The 14,387-nt window shown below is 39.6% G+C and overlaps 1 protein-coding gene across 1 annotated transcript; it reads right to left on the reverse strand.

The window, feature by feature from the left end:
• Positions 1-200: 200 nt before the first annotated feature.
• LOC137857622 (acyl-CoA (8-3)-desaturase-like) lies at positions 201-13,821 on the reverse strand. Its single transcript, XM_068684355.1, has 12 exons — positions 13,603-13,821; positions 9,700-9,810; positions 9,037-9,234; positions 7,997-8,098; positions 7,678-7,806; positions 5,523-5,789; positions 5,334-5,438; positions 4,250-4,347; positions 3,647-3,743; positions 2,396-2,475; positions 2,077-2,202; positions 201-1,270 (listed from the first exon to the last, which is right to left on the reverse strand). Exons 1-12 carry the CDS (start codon positions 13,819-13,821, stop codon positions 1,219-1,221), a joined length of 1,584 nt encoding a protein of 527 aa, XP_068540456.1. The 3' UTR covers positions 201-1,218.
• Positions 13,822-14,387: the final 566 nt, after the last annotated feature.

A 14,387-nucleotide genomic window follows, 5' to 3' on the forward strand; every position in this document is an offset into this window, starting at 1 on the left:
ATTATGCATTCCACTAGCAGAAAATGCACAGGACCATACGTAGGGAGGGGCTAGGTCCTTCTTGGGGGCCAAGCAGCTAAGTACAGGGTACAAAACCTGTTTTGTTTGGAAGTTTGGAAGGGAGGGATGAGCAGGTTCCTGGAGATGCTGAAGTAGAGGAAAGTTTTGTGAGAACCAGAGAGGCCTGCATGGAATCAGAGTTTGATTTACAGGTATGATTTAATTGTTTTTTCTGGATACAGGAAACTTAGTTGCCTAACAGCCTAGGTATGCAGATTCCCATATGTCCTTGAAATCACTTGGAAATAAGTATTTCGATAAAAATTAATACATATAAAAGTCAATAGAAGCAAATATTGGACCCTAAATAACCTTGTTACCTGGAACCATTCCTCAATGCCTAGGTTCCTGAGTCTCATGCAGAGCTGGTCTACTGAAATTAAGTTTTAGAAGTAGTCTAACATCAGCAAAAATGTATAAAGCATTAAATCAGAAAGCTAATCAGACAGCACAGTCACCACTCAATTAAATACATGTATTTATACATATAAATAATACATACTATACAGACTTTTTGGACTGTATTTGAACTAGCTATTTTAGGTGTGAAACTTAGCATCCAGTTATCTACTTCCCTATGCAATCCATGAGCAGTACAAATTATAACACTAAATTTCACTAGTTAGAACAAGTAGTGCACATATGATCTCTAGTGCCGGTAACATACCCCGGACCATCTCGTTTTTTGTATACCTATTTTATCTGTTCTAGAACATCCTCTAAAGATCATCCCTAACGTGTTCTGAATTCCTGCAGTTTGATTTGTCCTATCCATTTTCACTGAGCCACTAAGCCAAAACCACTATGAATTTCCATTTAAATTTTCCCATAAGCAAGAAGCTGGGCGGCTTTCATCCCCCACCTACACAGTAAATTGGCCAAGCTGATTCAAGAGCTACTTCTCCCAAATTTAAATAGCTACTTTAACATGACTCTGAATGCTGAGTTTGAGAGCAGTACAAAATAGAAATATTGTGGTTCAGAACAAGGAAAAAAAAAAAAGGTATCTTTAATCCATTCCCCACCCCTTTCTTTCTGAAAGTAGCTTTGCCCAGCTCCCAGGTTGCTGTGCCAAAAGCCACAGACACTCTGTTTGTCTGCACTGACTCTTTGCAGCAGCTGTCTGGTGAAGAGGTTCCCTCTGAGAGCTGCCAGTTTCTATCCATGCAGATAGGCTTCAAGCCAGTGTTCCCCAGACTCCTTCAGTGAGCTGCCAGAAGAGAAATTAAAACACAACACTTATGGAGAAGCACTATTCGGCTTCAGGGAGACAAATTGCTAACAGTAGCAGTTCGGAGGGGAAGAATATACTTGCTAAAGGAATGAAGATGGTTTGAAATGGAGAAAACATGGAAAAATAGATTAAAAATTGCATTGAGAGACTTCTTCTAGAAACAGGAGAACTGGGAAGAATATAGTTATTACAACATATGCGTGGCATAAGCTGTGTCAGAGACAGCAGCAGTGTCTGGAAAGGCTCCAATATACTGTGCCTGAGCTAACAAAGCAGAATTTGGGGCTCTGGATAACACCAGACACTTCTCCTGTTCCTGACAGGTGGCACATGCAGCAAGGTGTGGTAGAAGGGGAGCTCAAACCATTCCTTCTTATTAAGAGAATATCTCTCCTGGCTTCCCTGAGTGGGCTTGACAGTTTTAATCCCCACACATTATGCTAAATACCTAGCAAACATTTTTAAACAGAATAAAAAAAGCACATGACAGATAATATGGAATGTTGTTTCCTTAACAGAAACAGCACTTCTATATATAAGGGTGCCTGTACCACGGCTGAGGGCTGAAACACTGTATGATTGGACCTAATACTGGGCATTCTCTCTCAATGAGATCATGGCCTCTCTCTTCATCTTATCAACTGAAGTTAAAAGTGCTTTAAGGAAAAAATAAATGTTTGATCACTCCATGGATATCAATTTAAAATGGTTGCTTATGTGCACGCCCCTCACTTGCATGCTATTACAGAGCAAAACTCTTGTGTTAGTTAATTGATACTTACTGCAAAATATCTACAAAGGCTCCGAGTAAAGTCTTGCTTTTATACTCAATGCCGTGCTTGTCACAAAGGGCTTTCACAAGAGGAGCTGCTTTCCAGTAGTTATGTCGAGGCATTGTGGGGAAAAGGCTGCAGAATTGAATAAGATACAGCTATTGTAGGGCTTAGCTTGCACCGTGCCCTGGTCACACTGTTCAAAGCATTTCCCAGCCACCCCCCAAAATGAGAGCAAAGGATCTTCTGATGAATATGGTTTCACGTGAGACTACAAGACTTTTACCACTTTTAAGTGCCCCATATTATTCCAACTAATCATACTCACTGGTGTTCAATTTGAAAGTTCAAGTGCCCAGTGAACCAGTCATTGAACAGAGATTGGTTCACATTGCACGTTGCATGGAGCTGGGAGGAAAAGAGACATGATTTAGCTATAATATTATTTTTCTGAAAATCCAGATAATTGAACCCCAGCAATCATTTCCCATCCTTATCTAGCATAAAAGGCAACTCAGTGACAGGGATCATTACCTTCATTGCCCTTAAGAATTAAAGAAAGTCTAGATTGAAATGAATCATTAAGATATAGGTTAATTTGGTTCTTGGCTCAGGAATAGCTTCTTCACTGACCTACACATAGCCCTGAATGTGATTCTTTTAAGAGCTTCTTCTTGCTTCTTTCATTTGGATAGAAAGAAAAGATGCCTAAGAAGAAGAAACAAAAAACACTCTTCTGGACTCCTCCAACTCGTACAAGTGGAATCAAATTGAAAAATATGAGGACAAAATCTGTGTACACATGGCAGATGAGCTTCTTCTCCAATAACTTACACATCTTCAGTCTGAAATCTGCATCTGAGCTCTTCAGTTAAGAATCCCTTTGGCATCAATGGAGAAAAATAGAAATTTCTGTGGTGCCATTACTCTGATCTGTTTTAGATGTATATTTCAGGGCAAGATGTAAATCATGCTGTAGAAATGCTCATTTTCTTCAATTAATGTTACAAGTATTCAGATGTAGATATTCAGGACAGATCAGATGAATACCAATCTTTGTCTTTTCCCCTTAATGTATGCTTAAAACCCATTCTGCAGGATTATACTGCTTTAAGCAGGGTAGATGCCTTGTATAAATAAGCTGTATTTACATACTCATTTTTATCAGACCTAAATTTTGTCAGATTTATCTGCAGAAGACCTGTTACCTGTATATTCAAAAATAAAAGGTATCTAATTACAGTTTGCTTCTCTTTAGCTGGCCTAAAAAGATTGATTCAAAGTTCTGTCGCTGTCAGCACTTTTTCATGATGTTACCAAAGGGAAAAGTGTTGTGAAAGATGTGTCAAAAGCATTCAGTGAGGGGGGGGAAGATGTTTTTTAAGTCTATATGTCCTATTTTCCGTCTTAAGAGTTTAAAAGTTTTTGACTACTACAGAAATATACAGCTGAATGCAGAAAACAGCAATGACAAACTTCGTTAAGAAAGCATTAATGTTAGCTATGAGAAGAACAATACTATCTTTGTCCTATAATTCAGAACTACAGATCGAGTTTCCAGAAGAAAGGAGATTCTCACCTGAGTAGATACCCAGTCTTTGTTCTTATCATAATCAATGTTCATTGGAATGTGATTCATCTGCGAGACCCAAATAAACCACGTACTCTCTAGATACCTGACCAGATAAACACAGGAACACATTTATAGTACCTCTAATCCCATCCAAACTTGTCATTAAAATACAGTTAGGCAACTGACACAAATGGGCCAGGGAGTAGGGCGGGGGGAGAAGCTTGCTTTCCACTGGCAGTTAGTAAGAAGGCCCCAAAAATCAGTTGCCTGAAAATACTTATCTATCTAGCCTCTTAAGTCTTGTCTTATGTAACAGGGCACTTCTACATAATTCAGTATTTTCTGTTCCCCTCTTTTCCCTCCTCTTAGGAGTTGCCTCCCAACTTTTGAGAGCTACTAAATCTGTAGTTGCAGATGGCCCTGAGCAGTCTTCCCTCCACCTCCAATTTGTAGTGTTTTTCTTGGCTCACTATTTGTTTCTGTGAAAAAATACAATTTCGTGAAGTCTGACTAGTATGCATAGTATGACTGAGTTTTATTGATTCCCATTCATGCTCATTATTGTTTACTGATATTAGTTGTGGGGACTTTGGGTATGCTGTGTGTTACCTGGACATCCAGTAATACACCATGAAATTGCTAAATCCCATTAAAGGAACATACATGAGACAAACTCGGATGTTGAAAGACACAACCAATAACAGTTCCTGTATTAAAAGAAAAAAAAAAAAGCCTTTGTTGAGGAAGTCCCTCTGTCCCTCCACTTCCTCCTCTTCACTTGAACCACAGCATTAAATACGTTCTTTGTGCAATCAAGAAGTAACATTATCATTCTGCCTCCTGAATGTATCCCTGAAATATTCCCATAGCACTCACTTGACCATCAGTAACTAAACACCAGCAAACAGCCCTGTAATCCCACTCTATCTAGGTCTGATAACTTTCTGTTAGCTTTTATTCTGCTGCTGAAAGCCTCATCCCAAAAAGTCACTCCAGACTTGTTGAGAGAGGGGCATTCCTGCTGCAGCAAGTCTCAAATCAGCCTTTTCTACCCCAGACCCCACAGTCACCTCAGCTGAAGGGTGATGTAGCCACATAGCAGTGTTGTAGGTCAACACTAAGGGGCAGCTAAGCACTACACAGCCCTTTGCTCACTCCCAGGAGATGGGGTAAGAGGAAAGGAAGAATAAAAGCAAGAAAACTTGTAGGGAGAGATAAATATTGCTTAATATATGAAGAATTGGTAAACAGAAAAAATACAACACAAAGCAAGTGATGCAAAAACAATCACTCACTATCTCCTACAGGTAGCCTGACACTCAGCCTGTTCCCCAGCAAAAGATGGCTAAGCCCCTAAGCCCCTTCTTCTCCCTTTTATTGCTGAGCATAACATTTTATGGCATGGAATATCTCTTTGGTTAGTTTGGGTGATCTACCTGGTTATATCTTGCACTAGTAACTGGTGGGTGTGGGGGAATGAGGGGTAGAGTGAGAAATGGAGAAAGCCCTGATGCTGTGCAGAAGCTGTTTAGCCATAGCTAAAAATGTTAGTGTATTAGCAGCATTTTTGTCACAAATCTAAAACACAGTAATACATGATCTGCTATGAAGAAAATTAACTCCATCCCAATCAAATACAGTACAAGTGGCAACATCGGTTGAAAGATTTCTAGTCAGTGCAAGCAGTGCTTACCAACCACTTTTTCCTCTTGATTGCGAAGTAGAATATAGACAGCTGGAAGAAGGGTACAAGGGCAAGTGGGGCCAATACTGAAGGAAAGAATGAAAGCAGAAAAATCTTTTATAACACTCTATCATAAATCTCACAGAAAGCATTCTTTCTTTCACTGCAAAGAAGGATCTTTCTCCCATTTACACTAACCTTTCTGTTTCTATATAATCTGTTCCTCTTCTCATTCCAGCATCCATCACCTCTTCTTTTCTTTCCCATCCAGTTTTCTTTCCCATCCCTTTCTTCCTCACACCTGATTAACCCTTTTATGGTACCCAACATCACATAATCAGGGCAGTTACTCCTTACATGAATTGTCCTTAATGTGTTTGTCCCTGAAGCTGTGACTTTAATGGGAGTATCTTTAATGCCATTATTTTGGGAAGGAAATGCAGGTGTGTTTATTGGGTGGGGTTCCTACAGCACTCCAAGAAAGCAGAAATACTCACAGATGAAATATTTATGCTGATAATTGTAAGGCATGAACTTCTTCTTTTTTTTTCCAAGCTGGGGAAAAAAAAATAAAATTGTACTGGGCTAGTTTGAGAACTGAGACACTTCATGAGATATTCCTTATTCCTGTATAACAAACTTATTTAACATACCACTTAAATGTGCCTAATCCTACCTCTCTTATTGAAAAGCGGGTAGTGAAGTCCCAAAGCAGTACCTCAGCAGGAGAGAAACAGATTTCATCTGAGCCTCTACATCCAGATATCAATACATGCAGATGTCAGAACACAGCAATTTTTTTAGGAAGAGTTCCAAAACTCATGATAGGATAGAAAAGTACTCAAAAATAACAAAAATGCTCAGAAGGCATTTGAATTTTGCAGGGAAAATTTTTGGTGATGGTGATGAACATCCCAGGTTTTTGAGTGGTAAAGAAGATAGTGGTCAGAAAATACAGAAGAATTAGGATGTTATCCTATAATGACTAAAACCATTTCTACAAGATCCAAGTAGTAAATACTCTATAAAGGCATCTGCCTTTTTGTCAAACATTTTAACTTCATGAAACAGCAAAGAGATTAAATATTTGTATAGAATAAATACTTTTATTGAATAATACTTTTATTTTATTTAAGTGTTGTTTTTTTTTTCCACTATTCACTCAAAAGGATTCTTGATATCATCTGCAATTTTTGTGCTCCTTATTCTTCGAAGGACAAAATAATGAGGTAGAGCAAACTATTTCCATAGCTCCCCTGTTACTGAGAAAAAAAAATCAAAAATATTTACACTAGATCCAAGCAACTGAAACCAACTGAATTGAATTAAATTAAACCACTGAAATCCATTTTGCCCATCCACAGTGTGTCTGACTCATTTCTGTTAAAAGCAGAAAGAGATGAGAACTAATTTTCTACACTTTCATTCTAGATACTGCATGTTCATGCTAATATACAGCCATGAGAGATCTTTCAGAAGATAACTGGCTAAATTCTTTCAGGTTTCAGCTAACACTTTTCTATGAATAAATACTTTGTATAAGCTCTCTTCCCAGGAACTTTTCTGAGACAGTGGAGCTGGAATTTTCTACATGCATTGGAGAACTGCAATTTCTTTGCTTATTACTAGCTGAAGGAGAAAGATATATAATTTAAAGAGGATGCTTTAGCTAACCAAGAGGCCCTTTCTTCGCCCTGTGAGTAAACATAATTGCTGGGAAAGAAAAGATAAAGAGACCTTATTTAGCCTAATGATATCTCAAATCACAGGAACGAGGGGAAGCAGTATTCATGGTTTTAATTTTTATGAAAGTAAAAAATTTATGATTAAGAAATAATTTGCTATAGTGGTGCAAAGCAGCTCCCACAACCAAAAAGACCACCACAAGGGAACATCTGACTATCTACAATATCACTGACAACATCTAATAACCAAGTGGACTGACTCATTCTTTGGAAGGGTTTCAAGGTGCTTACCATGCTCTTCTAGCAACATAGAGAACTTAAGTACTGATTTTAAGACTTTACTTCCCAGGACCTACTGCCTAAGCACCATGATAACCAGGTCTGAGGTAGGTGCTTAGGTTAGATACATCAAACTGGAACCTTGGCATGAATGATAGACCAACAGATAGAACAGATAGACCATGAGACTGTCAGACCTTCAAACATTTTGGAAATTATCACAGGTTTAGGCAGAAAGTGACAATCCATGTTTTTATCCATGTTTTTATCCATGCTTTTATACTTCAGTCTATAGCTTTCTGTCTTTAAAATCTTTTATGGCATAATCTTTTTGACTATTTGCTTTTCCAGGCTGTAACTTAGCATTGTCCAGATGCCCCCACGCTCACCTCCACTGAGAGTGTCTTTCCCAAGCTGAACAAGAGAGGGTGCATATTGAGATCAGGGTCTTTGCGGAAGCAGTTGGGCTTGGCATGGTGCTGGTTGTGCAGATGATTCCACCAGCTAGCAGGTAACCCCTGCAGGAAAAGTCAAAGACCAGGAATTCAAATTCAAACAATATCAGCAATTCCATCGCTATTTATTCACCTGTTATTGAATGTTGCACTGCACTTTCCTCACAAGTAGTGCTGCCTGAAAGCAGGGACACTCCCATTCATTGCTTCGACCAGATTAGCCCCAGAGAATATTCCCACAGTGAGGCAATACCTTCAGAACATTTATCACAATGATCTGCAGCAGACGATTCCATTTAGGCTTCCTGAAGACAGAGCAGTGTCCCAGATCATGTTGGAACCAGCCCATCTGGATCTAGAAGACAATAGGATAACCAGAGAAACTGAATCACAGCAGTGCTGTATTAATTTGCTCATGGGAGCCTCTGTAACTCCACAGCGTTGGTTCATCTCCCTTCTGCTTTGAGGAAGAAACACCACTTGCAGTCCTATCTGCTCAGTGCTGAGAACTTCCTTCCTGGCCACTGTCCATCAAAGCTGCTCAATGTCAGATATGGATTTTATTGTAGCAGCAAAGCAACATTACAATTAATTACATTACAAATAATTACATTAATATGGCTGTTACAGCATATGCCTATGACTGCCATTGCAAATATATACAATTTCCAAGTAACCGTCTAGAAAATGTAAGACTTTCTAAATCCAGAGCTTCCGCTCATTTCATGAATGGATGGACAAACGGAGGGTTTCAGCACTACTAAGGAAGTCTTGCTTTCCTCTCACCCTCCAACTTCTCCCACCCAAGGGCCATAGAGTCCTGTTTCCTCCTTTCCTACTCTAACCCTGGCATGTTTCATGCCTTTCTATGAATTGAATTAGTTTAGTAATCCAGCAGAAAACTCTTCAGGGCTAGCAAGTGTAGTCAGCTCCTAAAGGACCCAATAAACACCAGAGCCATCAGACAATAAGCAGAACGTGGAGCCGGAAGAGGAACTGGGAATGAACGCTGCCTCTTCTCTCTAGTGTGAGTGATTAGATCAGTTCATCTCATCTTGTGAAACTGCCAGCTCAACCTCACAGCACCCCACCAGCCATGGTGAGCAGCTTGTCAGCAAACCTAGACTTGCTGGAAGCAATGAAAATTGTGATGTAGAACATGGCTGTTGTCTTCAGACAGCTTATTAGATCTAAGAGGAGGCAATAAAGTGATGACTGGAATCTATTTCATTAATCCTCTCCATCTTGAAGAAATGACATATCTGCGCTGATGAACTGCTGTCAGTGTTTTACCTGAGCAGTGGTGAAGAACGCCATGCCAACAAGGAAAGGCACTAAGGATATCCCAAAGTACCAGATCATGAGCCAGGATGCAATGTCCAATACCAGGAGATGAAGAAAAATCATGAAGAAAAAGGTGTAACTTGGCTTCAGAAGTCCCATCTTCTCAATAGTGCAGCGCAGCTCACGGAAGTCCTCTAAAAGTGATTTCTGTGGGTAAAGTGAGTATTAATGGACTAGCTACTTTAAAAACATAATGCAGCAGACACAGGAATCCCAGAGTAGCAATGGAACTCGGTGGAGATCTCTACCAGAAGGGTCTCTGTGCAAGAATGAGCACGAGATCAATAGATATCAGCTTTGCTTTGGAATTGGAAAACAAGTTGCTGACGGGCTCTGTTAGTGAGACATCAGAGTAGGAAGAACCGAGAAGACTTTGGCCATTTGTCACACCCAGGTGTGGATCTAGATTTTCTGGAACAGCGCTGCATGTTTCCATGCGTAACTACTGGCAGCTACCTCCCCACCACCCAGCCTGTGGCACCGTGTCAGTTATGCTGTTTCAGAAATTATATCTGCTACTCCTCTTCTTTTTTTTTTTTTTTTTTTCTTTTCAGTTTCTCCTCCCCTCCTGAACTGCAATCCATTCCCACAGCTAAATTCTAGGACACTCACTTTTTTATTAGACTCAAAGCTGGGTTGATCTGGTGCCAGCTCCCCGATCAGCAGCGATTTCAAGTATTTTCTCACCAGAGCCTTGTCACTGTGAAATGCTACAAAGGCATCCTGATAAATACACAAACAAATGCAATAAGAAAGGTATACTGTTAAATGCCAGATGCTAAGCTCCTTTTTTTTTTTTCCCAGATTGCTGATATAATACATGATCTTGATTCCTTTTTTTTTTTTTTTTTTTTTTTCAGAGACCTTCAGATAGTTGTTCCTTTAGTTCCTTGCCATCAACAGGAGCTAGGTCCAAGTAAGCTGGAAAAGTTTCAAGAAACTAGATGGCATAAAATCATCTGGGTGAGGCTGGTAATAAGCATGAACACGTTTGATGAAAAACTATTTGCAGAGGGAACATGCTCTTTCATCTGTTAGTTTCAACACAGTCCTTCCTTAGAAGGCTTCAGCCAGCAGCCCTGCCCTATGGATAGGACTCAGGAATATGAAAACACATCAGTGAATGATGTGTCTCTTTGCCATGCTTAGAATACAATGATGTTTTTGAAATCCTGTCTTTATTACACTAGGGCCAAATGAAATGTATGCTGAAGTTCCATACACAGCAGGAATAACTGGTTATCTCTTACAGTTCCCTCTTTTCAGGATAATTGATATTCTGGGCAATTGAATTACACCAGTGACGCAAACTGATCTGTTCAAGAACCATTCGTAGTACCAGTTTCAAAATGAAATATAAAATATAGAATATTAATTAAAAAAAAAAAAAATCACAAGAAACTCCAAACAAACCACTGCTCTTCTGTAACTCATCTCCTCAGTGAATGTTCTGGAAGAAAAGTGAAGACACTGACTGCACTCCTTTATCTTCCAGAAAGAGTAGCTGCAGCAAAACCCTCAGTGTCTGACCACCCATGCTCATGCTTATTTTAGCTCTGATAATAAATGGGGGTGGTTGGTTAGTCAGGACAAAAACAAATCTGCACACTTCTGGACAAGAATAGGATTTCCCTTGTGCAGTCATTCCTCTTGACTCTCTGTTCAGATAAGGCCCATCTTTGAGCACTAGAAGTCAGAGAAAGGTGACATTTTGAACCGATCAGCTTTCAACAGACACCTAGTGGCCCTTTGTCAAGGTGAATAATCAGAAACCCTGACCAGACCCATAGGTCTGGGGAAATCTTTCTGTTGTTTTTTGCACTCTTCATCCTGCAGTTTTTTGTATGTTTTTATGTAGGTTCCTCTTCCCAGGAATTCTAAAACTGAATAAAGCTGTAAATATCTATATGAGAGCTTAAAAAAGGTGCCAGAGGCCTTTTATGTATAAGCTCCTATACACAATTTCATTATTACAGATCTGTATCAGAGACATTAAAGTTTTTCTATCCTGCAACATGTTGTTTATCCTCTTTGCTCTTGGGTTCTGATTAACATCTTATGAGAGGTTAACTTTTAGGAAATCATTGGCAAGGCACCTGACCCCCAACATTTGACATCCACGTAATGCTCTGCAAAGCATATTGTCTATACATGCAAAGTAATGCATATAGAGGAAGATAATTCTCACCATGTATATAAGATTATGAACTGTATTGGTCAAGAGCACTTGGTAAAAAAATAAATAAATAAAAACCCTGGACTTTAGGCAATGTCATGTACTAGATGAACTGTTGAGACATTTCCAGTCCTGCTTTTATGTAAAAGTGTATATTTCTCAGAATATATGAACAATGCATTCATTAGCATTTTAAAAACAAAGATAATAATAAAGTTTAGCTGAATAAAAAAAATCAAAAACATGACAGAATGTCATCAAAATTAATAAATCCATGGTGCTGGATGACTGCATGTAGTTCTGGTCCTTCTGTCTTCAAAACAGTGTAGTATAACTATACACAGGCAACAAAGATGGTGAGAGTTCTGGAACAGCTTTCTTACTGGAAGACTACCTTGGAAAAGAGGTAACAGGTTAAAGAGTTTTCAAAATCATGAGTAGCATGGAGAAAAGAATGGAAATATATTCGCAATTTCAAAACATAAAATGATCAGGAATAGGGTTTAAAATGTACGAAAGTGAGGCACAATGAGGAAAAAACAGATTGTACTATTGTCACAAGAAATACCACAAGATCAAGGGTCATTCTTTGAACTCATTCATACCAGACAAATTCACTGTTGATAACACCTATGTGTGTCTATAAAGCATGGTAATCTAAACACAGTCTTGAGCTAGAGGTCCCTAGCAGTGGTGGCTGTAAAAGCTGGGAGTGCACAGCTTGGGGAAATAGCATTCTAAGTATTCCATATTCCTATGATCCTTTTGCAAAAGTCCAGTAAAGGAAACAGCAGTATACAGCACTGGGGATCACTAAAGTGGCTTGGTCTGTCTGGTCTTATGTTCTTAAGTCTGGCAGCCTCAATGTTTGTCCCTTTTGCTGCAGCAAGCTCATTACAGCATGGCACAAAACATCAGCTGAATGGGTTATGTACATTTAAAATTGGCACATTAATCTTTAAAAACAGTCTTTGTGGAAAGAAAGACTTTTAGCATGGGCAGCATGCTTAACTCTTTTTAAAGACTATATTGAGTTGTTATACAGAAGTTTTACTTGAAAAGAATGACAGAGAAGATTACAGGCTGGTTAGAGAGGTGACAGAGGCTGGTGGGCAAGATTGGTGCCCCTTCTTCAGCCAGCTTTTGATGCAGCACTGTTGGCAACCTCACATCATCCTATACAGATGCTTGACAGTGGACAAACAACCTTCCCTTTAGATCAGTGCTGTATATGGCAGCCTGTGAACTTACCAGAGCTAGAGAAAAAAACAAAGGAGACCCAGAAGTTTTTATTCATTTGAGAACAGTAGGTATTTTTCTGCCTCATATTCAGCTAGGGTGAAAGGAATGATTTGTGAGTAATAATTGCTCTGATCCATTTTGGTCTATGAATTAGGAAATGCTATCCTATTTTACAAACTGAAAACTGATGAATAATCAGCTTTCTTGAGTTAGAAAGTCTTTCATGACGAGAAAAAATCTGGGTTCCCATACTGTAAGTTTATGTCCTAATCCTGGTCATGCTTCTAATGTGCATATGACAATTCGGAAATTCAGTATCAACTTTTAGCAAATAGTCTAATTAAAATTTGTTATTTCTGTCAGTGAACAATAAATTAGAGAAATCCTGTAAATCAAAGGCTTTTGAAAATAATTCTGGAAAATCTACTTTCAGATAATTATTTGTAGATTTTTTTCCTCATCTTATGCAGCCAAATGTCATTCTATTGATTTCTTGGTCATTTTTCCTGTATTTTACTTCTTTTTCTCCATCCTTTGAAATAGACATTTCCTCAAGACTCTGTTTTCCATCACCCACCAGTATAAAAAACAAGGTCCTTCCCTTGATGACCTGCTTTTCTCACTCCGCTGCCCCCCCCCCCAAATTAATTTCTCTTTATGCTTGAATATTACCTCCTCCTTATTCACCACCTTCCCCTCTCTTTGAATTTCACTTGCTTATGTCATATCAATGTTGCTCAGAGTCCACACTGAGCATACCACCTCCCACCCTCTTCCCGTTCACACTGCTGCAACAGGAACACTTTTTAGGCACCTGGAAATCAGCCTGCCTGATCATGCCTGGTGGCAAGGCAACGTGTACGGCTATGTACTGTTTACATCGGCAGGTAATGCACACAAAGAGCTTTACAATTTGCATAGCTGGTAACTCTGACCTTGAGGGTTACCAGAATGGTATTTTTACAGACAGCACAGACATATCCACTACATTATCTGACCAAGCACAATGCCAACCAGCCCGGGTGTTCTCTGCTGCAGTCCCACCATCCTACCACAGCAATGGCACCACCTTCCTCCACTGTCACCCTACATCTTACCGTCGCATCTTGCCCAGCATAGTGGCTAATAACTCGGCTGCCTCCAGGGTGCAGTTTGGAAAACGTGCTGACATCGTAAACGTTCCTGTCAATCACCAGCCACTGCTGCTGACTTTGGCCACGGCCATTGTGGATTTTGATCTCTTCCCAAGTGAGATGCTGTGGAAAGGCTGAAATGGGTTTTGCCTCCTTTTCAGTGGAGCCAGTTTGTGGAGCCATCTGCGCAGCCAGATGTACATTCAGCACTGAGATTAACTAGTCTAAGCTTTGCCACGCTGCATCCAGACAGGTGAACCATGCCAGCCTACCCGTTATACAGTCCCACTGGTAACCACTCCCCATGCTTCTAGGGCTGGTGATTCCCCACCCCTCCATAGCTCCCTCCTCTTTCATGTTCGCACCAAACTCTGACACACCCTTAAATAAAAGCTGTTTCTTCTTGCCCTTTCTTAGTTGCCATTGGAAGATCTAATTACTCATAAGACCTGTAGGCTACATCATGGAAGACAAATATACGTAAGCAGAAACCTTTTAGGAAGATAATGTAGGAGTCTGTTATTCAGTTAAATGAGATGGCAATATAACAAATATATATATATTAATGACCTCCTTCATAGAGCATTAGAAACTGGATAAAGTAAACTCTTAACCTTTTTCCATAGTGCTGACTGAACATTGGGTTAGCCAGAAGAGAAATCTGAGGAAGACTGTTGGCTGCTCTTCTGCAGGAAATATTCTCTGACCTTCTCAGAAAACTGAAGCACTATCAGCAGACTGTAATGCTT

Source organism: Anas acuta, chromosome 5 (genome assembly GCF_963932015.1).
Source record: "Anas acuta chromosome 5, bAnaAcu1.1, whole genome shotgun sequence".
Classification (NCBI taxonomy): domain Eukaryota; kingdom Metazoa; phylum Chordata; class Aves; order Anseriformes; family Anatidae; genus Anas; species Anas acuta.

Excerpts from the sequence above, each read along its gene's own strand:
- LOC137857622 (XM_068684355.1), bottom strand. The coding sequence starts at position 13,821 with ATGGCTCCACAAACTGGCTCCACTGAAAAGGAGGCAAAACCCATTTCA. Across the intron at positions 9,811-13,602 it reads ATGCTGGGCAAGATGCGACG|GATGCCTTTGTAGCATTTCA; the intron begins GTAAGATGTAGG and ends TGTATTTATCAG. Across the intron at positions 2,476-3,646 it reads AAGACTGGGTATCTACTCAG|CTCCATGCAACGTGCAATGT; the intron begins GTGAGAATCTCC and ends TTTTCCTCCCAG.